The sequence below is a fragment of the Oncorhynchus gorbuscha genome, linkage group LG03 (genome assembly GCF_021184085.1).
Source record: "Oncorhynchus gorbuscha isolate QuinsamMale2020 ecotype Even-year linkage group LG03, OgorEven_v1.0, whole genome shotgun sequence".
Taxonomy (NCBI): Eukaryota; Metazoa; Chordata; class Actinopteri; order Salmoniformes; family Salmonidae; genus Oncorhynchus; species Oncorhynchus gorbuscha.
This window is the reverse complement of record NC_060175.1, coordinates 80302160-80322519: the sequence shown is the minus strand read 5'-3', so window position 1 is coordinate 80322519 and position 20360 is coordinate 80302160. Positions and strand designations below refer to the sequence as shown.

Below are 20360 nucleotides of genomic sequence, written 5' to 3'. Positions count from 1 at the left end.
AGAAACCTTTACAGATAACCATAAGTTGGCTCTCCATTGAACCCGCATTTCATGCATTTTGGACCAGTGGGAGGAGCTTAGGCTGCATTTCGCAGTCACCAAATCCAGTGAACACTGCTACATGGCTGAGGTTTTATACTCCATGTACAGTGATCCTCAAAACATATTGTATCTGACTTTTTTGAAGTCAGTGCTGGGTGAGGTACAGTTGGCCATCAAGGGGGGAAAGTAAGTAGCTCCTCTTAAGCAACTTGACAGCTTGGTTAGCCTGATCAAGTCTGTGAGCAGCAGGGTGCTGAATCCACTGGCAAATGTTGATGTACTCAAAGGGCCAATAGATGGATACATCAGTCCCAAACAGTACCATGGTTACCTTTTTGAGTCAAATGCAGCTGAGCTCCACCTTGGCCTGAGGATTAAAACAATATCTGAAAGCGGTGTGTAGCCTTCACCATATCCCTCACTAATGAGTTGAGGGTGAAACTGCCAGACAACATCGAAGCACTGCAGTACATGTCCGTTTTTAATGTGGAGGAAACTCTAAAGCACAATTAAGAGCCCTGGAGAAATAGAAAAAATAGCCAAGCTCCCTGGCTACTTTCCTGCAGAGATAGACAAGATTGTCCATTAATGGCGTGCCATCCATCTTAGTAAATGGAATGAGACAAAAACACACGGGGCTTGTTGGCAACACTGAAAGTATGCAGTTTATTAGGCTACAGATGAAAAGTTACGATGTACTTCACAGTATGGTGAAAGTGCACGTTGATGATCTTGATGCTCCTTTCCAATAAATATCGAGGGAACATATAATAATTTCCCCTCATCCATTTACTCTTGCCGAATGAACGAACGAGGTGTTTCAGATCGTTACACGTCTGTACAAGCGGTGTCTCAACGTTACAATTTTGAACACGACCTTGCTTGGACGCGTCAGCTCTTTGGTCAAGCTGCAAAAAGTTCATTGAACTTTCAACCACAAGTAGATCATAACAACCTAGCTGAGCCATCATGCTAACAAAGTGAAATGGAGGAGGAAAGATCGAAACAACACTGTTTTAATCCAGTGTTGACTCAGGGTAATCGATCATGTTTTGCATTTATAAAGAAACATCTACGTGCCAAAGTGGGGTTGTCGAGCTAGTTAACTTAAACCAGCTAACGTAAGCTAGCTAACTTAACGTTACATAGCTAACGTTAGCTATCTATCCGCCAGCTGTTTCGAACAGTGAGTGCACATTAGCTAGATAACTTGTGTCATAGTCCCCAGTTTATTTGGATAGATGGCTAACTAGAACACGTAACTTATTTTTGTTGTCTAACTAGTTAGCGAACGTACTCATTTGAGGCAGTGTATGGAAGGAGTTAGCTAGCTAGCAAGTTGCTAAATATTTTTTGGGGGACTTATTTTTGCCTGGGTTCAGTGAATTTCTCCGTGATGCAGGATAATATTTGTTTTTCATGTAGCTAGCTAGCACATTTTTTGTATATTTGTTGTTACCTTTCACTGACTGTTCTAGTGCAGCATCGTTGAAAATGTCAGATGTATCAAACCTTTATCAAGATATGATACATTTTGTTCTTGTGTAATAACAGTAACGTTATCTGACAAAATCTTCAGATCCAGGGGGGGAGAAGCCCGGTCGAGAAAGGCCGGATGAACCGATCGCTGTGGCAGTGATTGGCAAGCAGCTGACTGAACCAGGGCGCTTTGCCTACGCTGGGCTCTGTGGGGTCTCCTTGGGCCAGCTGTTTCCTGGACCTGAGAACAGGTACTGTACTGCAAGGGTTACCAAACTGTTTAACACGGGCCCTTTTCAGCATTGGGGAACAATGCAGAGATGGTTGTCCTTCTGTAAGGTTATTTTAATGCATTTGTTGATATGAATATGAACGTCTTGCTGGCTTTGCCTAATCTTTTGTCCTCTAATCATTGTACAGGTGTTTCCGGGAGCTGTACCTGGAGGGGCTGGTGCAATGGCTGGGTCTGGACGAGTCGGTGATGCCCGTCATGGGGGCCTTTCTGGCAGGCCTGGGATTCGAGGGCAGCGACACCTTCCTCTCTATCCTTCAGGCTGAGCCACTACTGTCTGCAGGTGCCACTCCCATCACACAGGTGGGTTCAGTCACTGCCCTGCACATATCTAATCAAATGCTGGAATGATTAATCAGTGTATTGGTGATATGACCATGCTCTCTCTTTCTTTTTTGCACAAGTGACCTGCATGTAACTTATTATGTTTGTGGCCCAGTACTTCAAAACAAAGTACGCTTTGGGCATACTGACACTTCTAAGATCATTCACAAGTTCCTTGTGTCATTCTCTCTCACTCACAGGACCTTGTGTCTTTTTCCGTCAAAGATGGTAAGTAGCTTACATTAATTTGTAGTGTTGGCCTTCATCATAACTGGAAAGTTCATAAAGTACTAACAATGTCTCTGAGTGTGACCAAAACATACTTTGTCCACAGGCCTGTATGACTCCAGATCACGAGTCCTAATTCGCCATGTCAGCTGTCTACTGCGAGTGTCCCCTCAGCAACTGGAGGAGTTTGAGGCGACGCTGGGCGAACGACTGAGAGAGGGAGTGGTGGAGACCGCGTAAGTGAGGGAGAGAATAATTAATTAAAACAAATTTCCCTCATCATGAAGATGTTTAACTAGATAAAATGTTTGACCATGTAGGCGGCAGTGTGATTTTTGCATGGGTAATTACATTCAGTGAACTCTCTTTTATGTGTCATTGCTTTGCCTCAGGACTGACTACAACAGTAAGTTTGTTTATCCTTTATGGTCTACTTGGTTTGGCTTTTAGTATGGAATGACCCTGTGGTGAAACATGTAACCATAAACTGTAGTACTTCCTTCACATTGTAAACATTGTCTTTGAGAAGCCTATATGAATGCACCAATACATATATTGTTTATAGACATTATGTATCTCACTGTATATTCAGATTGTCTTTTATTTCTCAGAGAGGAGTCATCTCGGCGACAGACAAAAGAGAGAGGACGCAAATTACGACGCTACCTTCTCATTGGCCTGGCCACTGTGGGCGGAGGAGCTGTGATTGGTCAGTGCTTTTACTTGGGCCAATTGCTAGTATGAGAGGCAACATTGAGAAATTCCCCCAAAAATGTATTACTCACTCATTGGAAATTTCTGCCATTATTTAATGTACAGTTGAAGTCAAAAGTTTACATACACTTATGTTGGAGTCATTAAAACTAGTTTTTTGACAACTCCACAAATTTCTTGTTAACAAACTATAGTTTTGTCAAGTTGGTTAGGACATCTACTTTGTACATGACACAAGTAATTTTTCCAACAATTGTTTAGAGACAGATTATTTCACTTATAATTCACTGTATCACAATTCCGGTGGGTCAGAAGTTTACATATACTAAGTTGACTGTGCCTTTAAACAGCTTGGAAAATTCCAGAAAAAGATGTCATGGCTTTAGAAGCTTCTGATAGGCTAATTGACTTTATTTGAGTCAATTGGAGGTGTAGCTGTGGATGTATTTCAAGGCCTACCTTCAAACTCAGTGCCTCTTTGCTTGACATCATGGGAAAATCAAAATAAATCAGCTAAGACCTCAGAAACAAAATTTTAGACCTCCACAAGTCTGGTTCATCATTGGGAGCAATTTCCAAACGCCTGTAGGTACCACGTTCATCTGTACAAATAATAATACGCAAGTATAAACACCACGCAGCCGCCATACCGTTCAGAAATGAGACACATTCCATCTCCTAGAGATGAACGTACTTTGGTGTGAAAAGTGCAAATCAATCCCAGAACAACAGCAAAGGACCTTGTGAAGATGCTGGAGCAAACGGGTAACCAGGTATCTAAATCCACAGTAAAACGAGTCCTATATCGACATAACCTGAAAGGCCGCTCCGCAAGGAAGAAGCCACTGATCCAAAAACGCCATAAAAAAGCCAGACTACGATTTTCAACTGCACATAGGGACAAAGATCGTACTTTTTGGAGAAATGTCCTCTGGTCTGATGAAACAAAAATAGAACTGTTTGGCTGTAATGACCATCTTTATGTTTGGAGAGAAAGGGGGAGGCTTGCAAACCGAAGAACACCATCCCAACCGTGAAGCATGGGGGTGGCAGTATCATGTTGTGTGGGTGCTTTGCTGCAGGAGGGACTGATGCACTTCACAAAATAGATGGCATCATGAGGTGTAAAATTATGTGAATATATTGAAGCAACATCTCAAGACATCAGTTGGAAGTTAAAGCTTGGTCGCAAATGGGTCTTCCAAATGGACAATGACCGCAAGCATACTTCCAAAGTAGTCAAAATGGTTTAAGGACAACAAAGTAAAGGTATTGGAGTGGCCATCACAAAGCCCTGACCTCAATCCTATAGAAAATTTGTGAGCAGAACTAAAAAAGTGTGTGTGAGCATGGAGGCAAATCCTACTCAGTTACAGCAGCTCTGTCAGGAGGAATGGGCCAAAATTCACCCAACTTACAGTGGGAAGCTTGTGGAAGGCTACACGAAACGTTTGACCCACATTAAACAATTTTAAAGGCAATACACTCAATTAGTATTTGGTAGCATGTGAACTTCTGACCCACTGGTAATGTGATGAAAGAAATAAAAGCTGAAATAAATCATTCTCTACTATTATTCTGACATTTCGCATTCTTAAAATAAGGTGGTAATCCTAACTGACCTTAGACCAGTAATTTTTACTAGGATTAAATGTCAGGAATTGTGAAAAACTGAGTTTAAATGTATTTGGCTACGGTGTATTTCAACTTTCGACTTTAACTGTAGGTGTGACAGGCGGGTTGGCGGCGCCACTGGTGGCGGCGGGGGCATCGGCCGTACTAGGGGCAGGAGGGGCGGCTGTTCTGGGCTCAGCCACTGGCATCGCCATCATGGCCTCCCTGTTTGGAGCAGCAGGGGCTGGCTTAACTGGTGAGATCACTGGTAGATGAAGAGACTTTGGCAGTGTTTGAAGATAGTTGATCTTGTTTTTTTTTTGGTGATAGTTTGTCTACTTTTTACATTTTTTGTTTGAGATCAGAATGTCTTTCCTTTGATCATTTACCTTATTTTCTCACTCACTCGTTCTCTGTCTCTCGCTAGGCTATAAGATGAATAAGCGGGTGGGAGCAATAGAGGAGTTTGAGTTTCTGCCACTGAGCTCAGGGAAGCACCTACACCTGACTGTGGCTGTAACCGGCTGGCTGTGCACTGGAAAATACAGTGAGCAAGCATAACCTCTCACCAGTCTCACTTTAGAATTTACCATCAATAATATTAACATCAAACTGTGTCCACATACACTGACTGCCACTTAAAAACTACCAAGGTCATCTACTGTACATGCTTTACAAACCCATGGAGGCAAAATGTAAGAGAATCTTGACGGAACAGAAAGTTGCAATGTTATTCATAACACCATATGATATCGGTAGCAAATTGAAAAAATGCAACTGATATAGATTTTCCGTATCGGTGTCTATCACTATTACAACTAATAGTTTCATGGGACGCACACTTACCGGTATCCACTTTGCTGAACTCCCACTTCCTGTCCCCTCTCCCACCCTCAGGTTCTTTCCAGGCTCCTTGGTGCAGTCTGGGTGCGTGTGGGGAGCAGTACTGTCTGGTGTGGGAGTCTCGTTTCCTTCGGGACCTGGGTTCCACCATGGCTGCTCTTCTCGACGGCCTGGTCAGCATGGTGGCCCAGGAGGCCCTCAAGTATACCGTACTGTCAGGTAGGTAATCACACCACGCCTCCCCATCAGAACATGCCTCACCCCTGGCTAGTTGTTTAAAAAAAAATGTAGAGTGGAATTCCACTGAATTGTACAAATTTGTATTTATTTAATTAGACAGATATTGCATTGAAATGAGAGGGAAGACATAGAGGGATACATTCAGAGAAGCTGGTTGAACAGACGATACCTTAGGTTGATCTTGTCAAGGGGAGGCATATTTTTACGGGTTACAGTATCTTGTGCTGAAAATGCCATCAATAGGGATGACACGTCGTGATGCGGAGGCTTGTCTGGTAGAACGTCGGCAACAGCTGTTAGAAAGAAGCCTGAGGGTTCCTTTGATATTTGTGTGGGTGGAAATAAGGGGCCATGTGAGTTTATATGCAAGCAATGTGACTGAGTTAAATGATCCTTTGTTTGGTTGAATAGGATTTTGTAGTAGGATACACCATTGAGAATTCTTTCCGGTTTCACCCAGGAGTTCAACAACCAACTTTGAACATGCCCCTCACTCAATTAATCCTGCACTGTAGAAACAAAGTCTAAATACATTTTTGTTTAAAGTAAAACTTTTCCATGAACATAGCAAGTTTGATTGTTGAATTCCAACCAGCATCCTAAATTGAGTGTTGTCCTCCAGTCTCATAGATAGCCTAGTAACCCTCCACTACTGAGAAGCTCTTTCCCCTACTTGTCCCTGTCTAGGTATTGTGACTGCTCTCACGTGGCCTGCCTCTCTGCTCGCGGTGGCCAGTGTTATAGACAATCCCTGGTCTGTGTGTCTTAGTCGCTCAGCCGAGGTGGGAAAACACCTCGCTCAGGTGCTGAGGAGTAGGCAGCAGGTACGCTTCTCACTGCTGACAACAGCTGCCACCACACACCAGCATGACCGCTCAGTAGGATTCAATCCCGTTGAAACAGGGATCTCTTGTTAATTACATAAGTAAATATGTTTAAGTTTGGATGAAATATAGATTTACAGTGCCCTCTAATTATTGGGACAGTGAAGCATTTTTTTCTTCTTTTGGCTCTATACTTCAAAGGTTTGGATGTGAAATCAAATAATAATGACTGAGGTTGAAGTGCAGGCTGTCACCTTTAATTTGAGGGTCTTTACACCCATTATGGGTGAACCTTTTCGATATTACAGCACTTTTTGTACATAGTCCCCCCCCAGTGGAGCAAAAGTATTGGGACAAATTCACGTGTGTATCATTATTCACGATACATTCAGGATTATCTGTAATCATGGTAGCATCTATAATGGGGCAAAAAAGTATTTAGTCAGCCACCAATTGTGCAAGTTCTCCCACTTAAAAAGATGAGAGAGGCCTGTAATTTTCATCATAGGTACACTTCAGCTATGACAGACAAAATGAGAAAAGAAAATCCAGAAAATCACATTGTAGGATATTAATGAATTTATTTGCAAATTATGGTGGAAAATAAGTATTTGGTCAATAACAAAGGTTATCTCAATACTTTGTTAAATACCCTTTGTTGGCAATGACAGAGGTCAAACGTTTTCTGTAAGTCTTCATAAGGTTTTCACATACTGTTGCTGGTATTTTGGCCCATTCCTCCATGCAGATCTCCTCTAGAGCAGTGATGTTTTGGGGCTGTTGCTGGGCAACATGGACTTGTAACTCCCTCCAAAGCTTTTCTATGTGGTTGAGATCTGGAGACTGGCTAGGCCACTCCAGGACCTTGAAATGCTTCTTACGAAGCCACTCCTTCGTTGCCCAGGTGGCGTGTTTGGGATCATTGTCATGCTGAAAGACCCAGCCACGTTTCATCTTCAATGCCCTGGCTGATGGAAGGAGGCTTTCACTCAAAATCTCACGATACATGGCCCCATTCATTCTATCCTTTACACGGATCAGTCGTCCTGGTCACTTTGCAGAAAAACAGCCCCAAAGCATGATGTTTCCACCCCCATGCTTCACAGTAGGTATGGTGTTCTTTGGATGCAACTCAGCATTCTTTGTCCTCCAAACACGACGAGTTGAGTTTTTACCAAAAAGTTATATTTTGGTTTCATCTGACCATATGATATTCTCTCAATCTTCTTCTGGATCATCCAAATGCTCTCTAGCAAACTTCAGACGGGCCTGGACATGTACTGCTTAAGCAGGGGGACAAGTCTGGCACTGCAGGATTTGAGTCCCTGGTGGCTTAGTGTGTTACTGATGGTAGGCTTTGTTACTTTGGTCCCAGCTCTCTGAAGGTCATTCACTAGGTCCCCCCGTGTCGAGGGAGATTATCAGTGGTCTTGTATGTCTTCCATTTCCTAATAATTGCTCCCACAGTTGATTTCTTCAAACCAAGCTGCTTACCTATTGCAGATTCAGTCTTCCCAGCCTGGTGCAGGTCTAAAATTTTGTTTCTGGTGTCCTTTGACAGCTCTTTGGTCTTGGCCATAGTGGAGTTTGGAGTGTGACTGTTTGAGGTTGTGGACAGGTGTCTTTTATACTGATAACAAGTTCAAACAGGTGCCATTAATACAGGTAACGAGTGGAGGACAGAGGAGTCTCTTAAAGAAGAAGTTACAGGTCTGTGAGAGCCAGAAATCTTGCTTATTTGTAGGTGACCAAATACTTATTTTCCACCATAATTTGCAAATAAATTCATTCAAAAATCCTACAATGTGATTTTCTGGATTTTTTTCCTAATTTTGTCTGTCATAGTTGAAGTGTACCTATGATGAAAATTACAGGCCTCTCTCATCTTTTTAAGTGGGAGAACTTGCACAATTGGTGGCTGACTAAATACTTTTTTGCCCCACTGTACATTAATGTAGAAGTGTTTAGAAACATATTATATTCTTATTTAAAATGAAAGTGACTCCAAAATGGCACAGTACATTATTTACCATTAATTTCTGTTGGGCACAAAATCATCTGAAACAACCAAAACAAAGAGTCACAGGCTTGATGTAGTATACCCTAAAATTAAAGCTGACAGTCTGCACTTTAACCTTATAGTCATTGTTATGATTTCAAATCGTAACTTTTGGAGTATAGAGCCAAAAGAATAAAAAAGGCTTCACTGTCTAAATAATTACAGAGACACTGTAGCTGTAATTGGGGCTTGGCGATACATCAAATGAATAAAAATGATGTGAGACGTATTTGAAATATCTTGATATCGCAATAATGGAGTTTTATTTAATTTTTGTATGAGCGTTAATGTCCACTTGTTCTCATGTCTATTTGTCTCCTTCACTTCTTCTGCTGTGACTGTGCACCTTCCCATTTACACACACACACACACACACACACACACACCAAGCCTCTGCCACTCACAACAACAAAGAAGAGAGATCACTTCTTCCTCTCTGACAAACGGTTTCAACTTGCTATTTGCAATTGAGGTTTGGTCCAACAGAATAGGTCACATGGACACCGAAAGACATTGAGACATGATTTTACTTTAAAAGAACTTAACCTTTCTAACAATGCCCTTTTTCTGTCTCAACTCTTCAAATTGCACTCAGAACAGTCACTACTAAAACAGGAGCATCAATTAACATTGGTTCTGGAAAATGAATGCGCAGTTTGAACAAAGTGGACAGGCTAGCATGCTGTCCAAACAGTTGGAGATGGACAGAGGGGTGTGTTCATAACAGTTCAGCTGTTCTACCTTGTTAGCTAGCAAGCAGTGTGCATTAGTTTCCTGAGTGGCACAGCGATCTAAGGCACTGCATCTCAGTGCAAGAGGCGTCACTACAGTACCTGGTTCGAATTCAGGCTGTATCACCTCTGGCCGTGATTGGGAGTCTCAAAGAGGTGGTGCACAATTGGCCCAGTGTCGTCTTGGGTAGGCCGTCATTGTAAATAAAATAAAAATTCTTAACTGACTTGCCTAGTTAAATAAAGGTATTTTTCAGGGAGATCTGCTATTGGCTCCTTGATTTGTCGCTAGATTATGTTTTTCCGTGACGACGTCACAACACCAACTTGCCTTGCTGCGGTCCCCGACGTAGATTTTCACCCCCATCCCTTGTGCTTCTACACCTGTGTGTGCGAAGTTGCTGTGACTTCTGTTGCAAAGACAGCTTCTCCTGCTCTCATTTGTGGCAGAATTGGGAAAGTGGGAAAAGTTGGTGAATACTTTTCAAAACCATTAGTAACCTTTTGGTGTCATAACTCCCTGAAGGCAGCCTGAAAAAGTAATTGAATTTGTTGCTAGAATCTTTTACCAATACAAGTTGCTGGAGGGGTATGAAAACTCGCAAAATATATCAACAACATTGCTAATTTGGTTTAACTTGAAATATAAAGATGAGCTGGCTACTCACAAGCACGTGGGCTTGTGCTTGAGAGATTTGTTTGAGACCTGTTATTTTTTTAAATGCCTGCTACAAGAAGTTATTCGTTATTAGTGACTGCATTATGCATGGTTCTGGTTAAATTTGAGACAAAAAGGGCATTTTCATAGCCAGATCAGTGATTTTTGCAAAAATGCTGGTTTAAACCATTTTAATAAAAATAATTAAATTATTAGTGGGTCTTATGGTTGTGGAAGGATTATTTATCCTAGGTATAATTTTACAAGCACTGAATTCATTAGATTATTGCAGACTGTTTGAAATGCAGTGTGTAAAAAATATTGTGAAAATCCTGTAAATTAAAATTAAATCCAGATATGATTTATATGCCATATCACTGAGCCCTAGCTGTAATTGTCATTGTCATTTGAACATTTACATTGAAGGTTTTACAATGGACATATCTTTATACAACTAAAGTTAGATTTTATAGATGTTTTTGCTGGAGATGTGTTTACAATTATCTGGATTTTGAAAGCCTGTGTCATGATGTTTGTAGTGTCAACAAATCAGTATTGGTGTTTTTAAAGGGAAAGCGTCCTGTCAGTCTCATTGGCTTCAGTCTTGGAGCGAGGGTTATCTACTTCTGCCTTCAGGAACTTGCCAAAGATCAAGGTATAGCAAGCACACTAAACCCTTGCCTGACTTTATACATACTCTAGAGTGTAACAAGCCTAACAATCGTCAAATTGTATTGTTGCATTTAACTGAAATGCCTTCAAAGATTTTGCATAATCATCTAGGTATGCTTTTGATCTATTAATCAAAATATTCATTTTTGTGAGATTTTTGCCAGATACATGTCACCGCTTACACACACACACAACTGCAATACAGAACTGTTCAAATTAACAATATCTCTTTTTCTATCCTGTTGTACATGGTCTCAGATTGTGAGGGCGTGGTGGAGGATGTTGTCCTATTGGGTGCCCCAGTAGATGGCACCGCCCAAGCCTGGGAGAGAATGGTCAAGGTGGTCGCTGGGAAGATAGTGAATGGATACTGCAGGTGAGAAAGATATCCCATCATACCTTTGGGGGTGAGATTGTTGTCTTGGTGACGCAAAATATGTATACAGCAAGTTTTGAATTTGAGCTATTTTCAACTAAATATATTAATGTATATGACCATTTCGAAATGAGAAAAATGTAATATATTTTTCATATGCATGCATTCTTTATCTACTAGGAATGGAATAAGTATGCATATAAATGATTTAGTCTCTTCATTGATAAAGAGCACATTCATGATAGAAAGGTGCTGTGGTTTTTATTAATTGTTCCATCAACCTGTCAGAGGGGACTGGCTACTGGGATACGTCTACAGGGGTTCGTCGGCACAGCTGTCTGTTGCAGGGCTTCAGCCAATCAGCTTGAATGATCGCCGCATATTCAACGTGGATCTATCTTCTGTGGTGAGTTACACTATTGTACCTCAATTAGTCATTTCCAAATGAAAAGTGGCAGCTTTTACATGACATTGCATGACGCTAGGTTTCAGCTTAGTCCATTTATTTTCTATCCAACACAGCATCATTGTGCTTTTGTTATTGCACTGACTGTTGTTGTTTAGTACTGACTGTTGTTGTTTAGCACATGCTGCATAACAAAATAATTTGCCTGAAGTCACTGACTACCAGCTGTAAGCAGAGGGAGAATTCACACATCACTGTGCAGTACCGACTCGCCTGGTGATTTTTATTTCACCTTTTTTAAACTTTTCTGGGATATGTGGGACGGTCGCGTTCCACCTGGCAAACATCCAGTGAAAATGCAGAGCGCCAAATTAAACTTTCAGGAAATCACACATACAAGACACCAAATTAAAGCTACACTTGTTGTGAATCCAGCCAGCATGTCAGATTTCAAAAAGGCTTTACGGCGAAAACATAATATGCTATTATCTGAGTATAGCACCTCCGCAAACAAACACAGACAATCATATTTCAACCTGCCAGGCGTGACACAAAACATAGAAATAAAGATATATTTAATGCCTTACCTTTGAAGATCTTCCTCTTTTGGCACTCCCAATATGTCCCGTAAGCATCACAAATGGTCCTTTTGCTCAATTCATTCCGTTGATATATATCCAAAATGTCAATTTATTTGGCGCATTTGATTTTGAAAAACACCGGTTCCAAAACGCGCGACATAACTGCAAAATATCTGAAAAGTTACCTGTAATCTTTTTCCAAACATTTCAAATAACATTCCTGATACAACTTTAGGTATTTTTTAACGTAAATAATAGATTAAATTTAAGACGGGATAAACTGTTTCATACCAGAGAAAAAGAAGTAGAGCGTGCTGTTCAGGTCACACGCCTCTAACAAAGAGTACACTTCCCTCGAGCTTCATTCTGAACAGTGTTACTTCTTCTTTTCTCAAAGGAAAAACCTCAACCAATATCTAAAGAAGTTTGACATCCAGTGGAAGCGATAGGAACTGCAAGCCTGCCCCTTAGAAATCTGGAATCCCAATGAAAATCCATTGAAAAGAGGGACCTCAAAAAACAAAACAAAAACACAAAAAAAGATCTGAATGGTTTGTCCTCGGGGTTACGCCTGCCAAATAAGTTATGTTATACTCACAGACATTGTTCAAACAGTTTTAGAAAGTTCAGTGTTTTCTATCCAAATGTACTAATAATATGCATATCTTAGTTTCTGGGCCTGGGTAACAGGCAGTTTACTTTGGACACGCATTTCATCCGGATGTGAAAATACTGCCCCCTATCCCAATGAAGTTAACCAGGTAGGCCAGTTGAGAACAAGTTCTCATTTACAACTGCGACCTGGCCTAGATGGAGCAAAGCAGTGTGACACAAGCAACACAGTTACACATGGGATAAACAAACGTACAGTCAAAAACACAATAGAAAAGTCTATATACATTGTGTGCAAATGTAGTAAGATTAGGGAGGTAAGGCAATAAATGGGCCATAGTGGCGAAATAATTTCAATTTAGCAATTTAACAGTGGAGTGATAGATGTGCAGAAGATGAATGTGCAAGTAGAGATACTGGGGTGCAAAGGAACTAAAAAAACAATATGGGGATGAGGTAGTTGGGTGGGCTATTTACAGATGGGCATTGTACAGGTGCAATGATCGGTAAGCTGCTCTAACAGCTGATGCTTAAAGTTAGTTAGGGAGATTTAAGTCTCCAGCTTCAGTGATTTTTGCAATTTGTTCCAGTCATTGGCAGTATAGAACTGGAAGGAAAGGCGGCCAAAGGAGGAGTTGGCTTTAGGGGTGACCTGTGAAATATACCTGCTGGAGCACGTGCTACGGGTGGGTGCTGCTATGGTAACCAGTGAGCTGATATAAGGTGGGGCTTTACCAAACAAAGACTTACAGATGACCTGGAGCCAGTGGGTTTGGCGACAAATATGAAGCGAGGGCCACCCAACGAGAGCATACAGGTCGCAGTGGTGGATAGTACAGTGGGGCAAAAAAGTATTTGGTCAGCCACCAATTGTGCAAGTTCTCCCACTTAAAAAGATGAGAGAGACCTGTAATTTTCATCGTAGGTACACTTTAACTATGACAGACAAAATTAGAAAACAAAATCCACAAAATCACATTGTAGGATTTTTTAATGAATTTATTTGCAAATTATGGTGGAAAATAAGTATTTGGTCAATAATCTTTTGTTATCTCAACACTTTGTTATTTACCCTTTGTTGGCAATGAGAGATCAAACGTTTTCTGTAAGTCTTCACAAGGTTTTCACACACTGTTGCTGGTATTTTGGCCCATTCCTCCATGCAGATCTCCTTTAGAGCAGTGATGTTTGGGGGCTGTTGCTGGGCAACACGGACTTTCAACCCCCTCCAAAAAATGTCTATGGGGTTGAGATCTGGAGACTGGCTAGGCCACTCCAGGACCTTGAAATGCTTCTTACGAAGCCACTTCTTCGTTGCCCGGGTGGTGTGTTTGGGATCATTGTCATGCTGAAAGACCCAGCCACGTTTCATCTTCAATGCCCTTGCTGATGGAAGGAGGTTTTCACTCAATCTCACGATACATGGCCCCATTCATTCTTCCCTTTACACGGATCAGTCGTCCTGGTCCCTTTGCAGAAAAACAGCCCCAAAGCATGATGTTTCCACCTCCATGCTTCACAGTAGGTATTGTGTTCTTTGGATGCAACTCAGCATTCTTTGTCCTCCAAACATGACGTGTTGAGTTTTTACCAAAAAGTTATATTTTGGTTTCATCTGACCATATGACATTCTCCCAATCTTCTTCTGGATCATCCAAATGCTCTCTAGCAAACTTCAGACGGGCCTGGACATGTACTGGCTTAAGCAGGGGGACAAGTCTGGCACTGCAGGATTTGAGTCCCTGGTGGCTTAGTGTGTTACTGATGGTAGGCTTTGTTACTTTGGTCCCAGCTCTCTGCAGGTCATTCACTAGGTCCCCCCGTGTGGTTCTGGGATTTTTGCTCAACGTTCTTGTGATCATTTTGATCCCACGGGGTGAGATCTTGCGTGGAGCCCCAGATCGAGGGAGATTATCAGTGCTCTTGTATGTCTTCCATTTCCTAATAATTGCTCCCACAGTTGATTTCTTCAAACCAAGCTGCTTACCTATTGCATATTCAGTCTTCCCAGCCTGGTGCAGGTCTACAATTTTGTTTCTGGTGTCCTTTGACAGCTCTTTGGTCTTGGCCATAATGGAGTTTGGAGTGTGACTGTTTGAGGTTGTGGACAGGTGTCTTTTTTATAGTGATAACAAGTTCAAACAGGTGCCATTAATACAAATAACGAGTGGAGGACAGAGGAGTCTCTTAAAGAAGAAGTTACAGGTCTGTGAGAGCCAGAAATCTTGCTTGTTTGTAGGTGACCAAATACTTATTTTCCACCATAATGCAAATAAATTCATAAAAAATCCTACAATGTGATTTTCTGGATTTTTTTCCCTTATTTTGTCTGTCATAGTTGAAGTGTACCTATGAGAGAGGCCTGTAATTTTCATCATTTTTTTAAGTGGGAGAACTTGCACAATTGGTGGCTGACTAAATACTTTTTTGCCCCACTGTATATGGGGCTTTGGTGACAAAACGGATGGCACTGTGATAGACTACATTCAATTTGCTAGGTAGAGTGTTGGAGGATATTTTCTAAATGACTTCACCAAAGTCAAGGATCGGTAGGATAGTCATTTTTACGAGGGTATGTTCGGCTGTATGAGTGAAGGATGCTTTGTAGCAAAATTCTAGATTTAATTTTGGATTAGAGATGCTTAATGTGTGTCTGGAAGGAGAGTTTAAAGTCTAACCATACACCTAGGTATTTGTAGTTGTCCACTGTTACAGGAATTAAATTCCTCTGTTTTAATACCCAATTCAAATTAAACACTCTGTCAATTCATAAGAATTTGTAAGACTCTTATTTGTATAAAATGGACAGAGACCAGTCTTTGAAATCAACCAGCTGTGTTTATTCTCGAGAGTACTGCCCATGATACATTTTATCACAGGTTATAAACTGAAAATGACGTCAGCGTTTTCTAACTGTTCCGTCTCTTCTTGACACTGGTACAAAGGCTGTATAAGTTCTCAAGCCTTCCCACATCGTCTAGAGCCAAGGCCAGCTTGTGTAGATAAGCATTCTAGCCAGTCTGGCGATATAGTTCATTCATTTCTACCAAGGAACAGACAGTCATTGTTCTAATTCTTGATTATATTTACGCACATTATATTCAGTACTAGGATTAAAAAGAAAATGCATACATATACAGGAACATAATAGTATTCTTAGTCAGTCCTTGAAATGTATACATAATTAGTCATTATTGATAAAAATTCCCTTAACATCCACATCTTCAGAACTGTTCAGAGTAGTGATGCTAGACTGGGTAGGCGTGTGCGGGCAGCGATCGGTTGAAGAGCATGCATTTAGTTTTGCTTGCATTTTAGAGCAGTTGGAGACCACGGAAGGATGGCATTGAAGCTCGTCTGGAGGTTTGTTAACACAGTCCAAAGAAGGGCCAGAAGTATACAGAATGGTGTTGTCTGCGTAGAGGTGGATCAGAGAATCACCAGCAGCAAGAGCGACATCATTGATATATATATACAGAGAAAAGAGTCAGCCCGAGATTTAAACCCCGTGGCACCCCCATAGACTGCCAGAGGTCCAGACAACAGGCCCTCCAATTTGACACACTGAACTCTATCTGAGAAGAAGTTGGTGAACCAGGCGAGGCAGTAATTTTGAGAAACCAAGGCTATTGAGTCTGCCGATTTAAGAATGCAGTGATTGACAGAGTCTCAGGCCTTGGCCAGGTCAATGAAGACGGCTGCACAGTATTGTCTTTTATCGATGGCGGTTATGATATCGTTTAAGACCTTGAGCGTGGCTGTGGTGCACCCATGACCAACCGGAAACCAGATTGCATAGCGGAGAAGGTATGGTGGGATTCAAAATGGTCGGGATCTGTTTGTTAACTTGGCTTTTGAAGACTTTAGAAAGGCAGTGTAGGATAGATATAGGTCTATAACAGTTTGGGTCTAGAGTGTCTCCCCCTTTGAAAAGGGGATGACCGCAGCAGCTTTCCAATTTTTAGGGATCTCAGACGATACGAAATAGAGGTTGAACAGGCTAGTAATCTGGGTTGCAACAATTGTGGCGGATAATTTGAAAGCCGGTCCAGATTGTCTAGCCCAGCTGATTTGTATGGGTCCAGATTTTGCAGCTTTTTCAGAACATCAGCTATCTGAATTGGGTGAAGGAGAAATGGTGGAGGCGTGGGCAAGTTGCTGTGGTGGGTGCAGAGCTGTTGACCGGGGTACGGGTAGCCAGGTGGAAAACATGGCCAGCCGTAGATTTATCGGTGGTGACAGTGTTTCCTAGCCTCAGTGCAGTGAGCAGCTGGGTGGAGGTGCTCTTATTCTCCATGGACTTTACAGTGTCCCAGAACTTTTTGGTGTTTGCTACAGGATGCAAGTTTGAAAAAGCTAGCCTTTGCTTTCCTAACTGCCTGTGTATATTGGTTCCTAACTTCCCTGAAAAGTTGCATATCGCGGGGGCTATTCGATGCTAATGCAGTATGCCACAGGATGTTTTTGTGTTGGTGAAGGGCAGTCAGGTCTGGAGTGAACCAGGGACTATATCTGTTCTTAGTTCTACATTTATTGAATGGGGCATGCTTATTTAACCTGTTGATCCTACCCCCTACTTTTTCGAACATTCTGTTAAAAATTGCGCAACATTTCAGCGCCCTGCTACTCATGCCAGGAATATAGTATCTACATATGATTAGTATGTGTGGATAGAAAACACTCAGACGTTTCTAAAACTGGTTAAATCACTGCTGTGACTATAACAGAACGTGCGTTTCATCGAAAAGCGCAGGAAAATCTGATCACTGAAAATTGGAAAATATATCAATGCGCCACTTGAATGTATTGTTGAATGGGAACCACATTACCTGGAGCCGAGATTGCAATTCCTACAGCTTCCACACGATGTCAACAGTCTTGTCATTTGCCTAGGATTTGTTTCTTGGTCAAACGAACAAGAGGCAGCCCATTTCTTTCTGTCTCCGACCGGATATTTTGGTTGAGATTTATCCGGACATTATTTCAAGACGTAGAGCTATAGAATATATATCGCCCCGTGATCAATTTGATCGATTTATTAACGTTTACTAATACCTAAAGTTGCATTACAAAAGTATTTTGAAGTGTTTTGTGAAAGTTTATCGTCAATTTTATTTTTTTAAATGACGTTGCGTTATAAAACGCTATTTTTTTTCGTTTATCACACAGTCTTCATAGATCGATATCTAGGCTATATATGGACCGATTTAATCGGAAAAAAAAGACCCAATAGTGATGTTTATGGGACATGTAGGAGTGCCAACAAAGAAGATCGTCAAAGGTAATGAATGTTTTATATTTTATTTCTGCATTTTGTGTAGCGCCGACTATGCTAATGATTTTGTTTACGTCCCCTGCGGGTCTTTAGGGGTGTTGCATGCTATCAGATAATAGCTTCTCATGCTTTCGCCGAAAAGCATTTTAAAAATCTGACTTGTTGGCTGGATTCACAACGAGTGTAGCTTTAATTCAGTACCCTGCATGTGTGTTTTAATGAACGTTTGAGTTTTAACGAGTGCTATTAGCATTTAGCATAGCGCATTTGCATTTCCAGATGGCTAGATGGGACGCATGCATGTCGGATCGACTTAAGCGGTTAAGCTGGTGAGGAAAGCGTTTTTAAAGAATAACCAGGCATCCTCTACTGACGGAATGAGGTCAATATCCTTCTAGGATACCCGGGCCGGGTCGATTAGAAAGGCCCGCTTACTGAAGTGTTTTAGGGAGCATTTGACAGTGATGAGTGGTGTTCGTTTGACTGCGGACCCATTATGCACGCAGGAAATGAGGCAGTGATCGCTGAGGTCCTGATTGAAGACAGCAGAGGTGTATTTAGAGGGCAAGTTGGTCAGGATGATATCTAAGAGGGTGCCCATGTTTATGGATTTGGGGTTGTACCTGGTGGGTTCCATGATAATTTGTGTGAGATTGAGGGCATCTAGCTTATATTGTAGGACGGCCGGGGTTTTAAGCATATCCTAGTTTAGGTCAAATAACAGTACAAACTCTGAAGATAAATGGGGGGAAATGAATCCACATATGTTGTCCAGGGCACAGCTGTGGGCTGAGGGGGTCTATAACAAGCGGCAACAGTGAGAGACTTATTTCTGGAAAGGTGGATTTTTAAAAGTAGAAGCTTGAACTGTTTGGGTACAGACCTGGATAGCCTGCAGAGTTCTGTCATGCTATCCATCTCTGCAGTAGGTTGCAACTCCACCCCTTTGGCAGTTATATCTTGGTGGAAAATGTTGTAGTTGGAGATGGAAATGTCAGACTTTTTGGTGGCCTTCCTAAGCCAGGATTCAGACACGGCTAGGACATCGGGGTTGGCGGAGTGTGCTAAAGCAGTGAATAAAACAAACTTAGGGAGGAGGCTTCTGCTGTTAACATGCATGAAACCAAGGCTTTTGCATTTACAGAAGTCAACAAATGATAGCGCCTGGGGAATAGGAGTGGAACTAGGGGCTACAGGGCCTGGATTAACCTCTACATCACCAGAGGAACAAAGGAGGAGTAGGATAAGGGTACGGCTAAAGGCTATAAGAACTGGTCGACTAGTGCATTGGGGACAGAGGAAAAAAAGGTGCATATTTCTGGGCATGGTAGAATAGATTCAAGGCATAATGTACAGACAAGGGTATGGTATGATGTGAGTACAGTGGAGGTAAACCTAGGCATTGAGTGATGATGAGAGGTTTCCTCTCTGGAGGAACAAGTTAAGCCAGGTGAGGTCTCCGCATGTGTGTGGGATGGGACGAAAGAGCTATCTAATTAATTTTGAGCGGGACTGAAGGCTCTACAGTGAAATAAAACTGTAAAAACTAGCCAAGACAGCAGTAGACAAGGCATATTGACATTAGAGAGAGGCATAAAGCAATCACAGGTGTTGATCAGGTGTGATCCTTTCATCCTCTAAATGCCCATTGTAGCTTCATGACGCTACAGGCCTCAATGCCTCCACGGCCTTGGGAATGGAGTTAGAGGCCAAGCTATTGAGATCTGAAAATGTTTACTATTGAGCTGCCGGGAGGCATTGATTGCGTGAGTTTTTCAACAGACTGAAGGTTGAGAAGACTTCTAGCTATACAATGGCTGTGTTCAATAGTACATTTCAGTTGGTGTCAGGCAACCTTGTACTTTCTCTTGTTTGCCAATACTCTCTCTAAAACCTTTTATTACTACAACATAATAGACATGTATTCATAATACACCATTTATTTCAAGTTTTAAGGAAAACTATGTTAAGGTAACTGTAGCCACCACCCCCATGGACTGTCATATGAAAAGACAACCTTTGACAGAAAATCATCACGGTAGATTTAAATTTTATTTTAAATGTAACCTTTACTTAACTAGGCAATGCACAAAGGACAACTTTGAGAGCATTACAAACTTGACGTGTTGAATAAGGTCGGGATGATACCAGTGTCGTGGCAAGGAAACAGAACACGAAGCATCATTAAATCATTATCACATGTATTTATTTTCCAAGCTATAGCACACCAATATTTTACATACAGCAGGTTTAGAGGACCAGAGAGTTTGGTCTGCCTCGTGTTTTCATTTTTGCCATGAAAAAATATTGTGACACTGATTTTGTCCTGGCCCTACTGTTTGAATGGAAATTATTTGAACTCTACCGCATTATGTTTTACATAAAGTTGT

The 20360-nt window shown here is 41.5% G+C and overlaps 1 protein-coding gene across 1 annotated transcript in view; it reads left to right on the top strand.

The window, feature by feature from the left end:
- The first annotated feature begins 859 nt into the window (after nucleotides 1–859).
- tmco4 (transmembrane and coiled-coil domains 4) overlaps nucleotides 860–20360 on the top strand; it is a 21650-nt gene continuing 2149 nt past the window's right edge. Inside the window, exons 1-13 of the mRNA XM_046343929.1 lie at nucleotides 860–1079; nucleotides 1622–1772; nucleotides 1942–2116; nucleotides 2338–2365; nucleotides 2472–2601; nucleotides 2977–3074; nucleotides 4806–4949; nucleotides 5121–5240; nucleotides 5591–5755; nucleotides 6464–6600; nucleotides 10619–10703; nucleotides 10979–11096; nucleotides 11385–11502. Coding sequence (XP_046199885.1) covers nucleotides 1028–1079; nucleotides 1622–1772; nucleotides 1942–2116; nucleotides 2338–2365; nucleotides 2472–2601; nucleotides 2977–3074; nucleotides 4806–4949; nucleotides 5121–5240; nucleotides 5591–5755; nucleotides 6464–6600; nucleotides 10619–10703; nucleotides 10979–11096; nucleotides 11385–11502 — 1521 coding nt within the window. The 5' untranslated portion in view covers nucleotides 860–1027. The remainder of the gene's footprint in view (nucleotides 1080–1621; nucleotides 1773–1941; nucleotides 2117–2337; nucleotides 2366–2471; nucleotides 2602–2976; nucleotides 3075–4805; nucleotides 4950–5120; nucleotides 5241–5590; nucleotides 5756–6463; nucleotides 6601–10618; nucleotides 10704–10978; nucleotides 11097–11384; nucleotides 11503–20360) is intronic.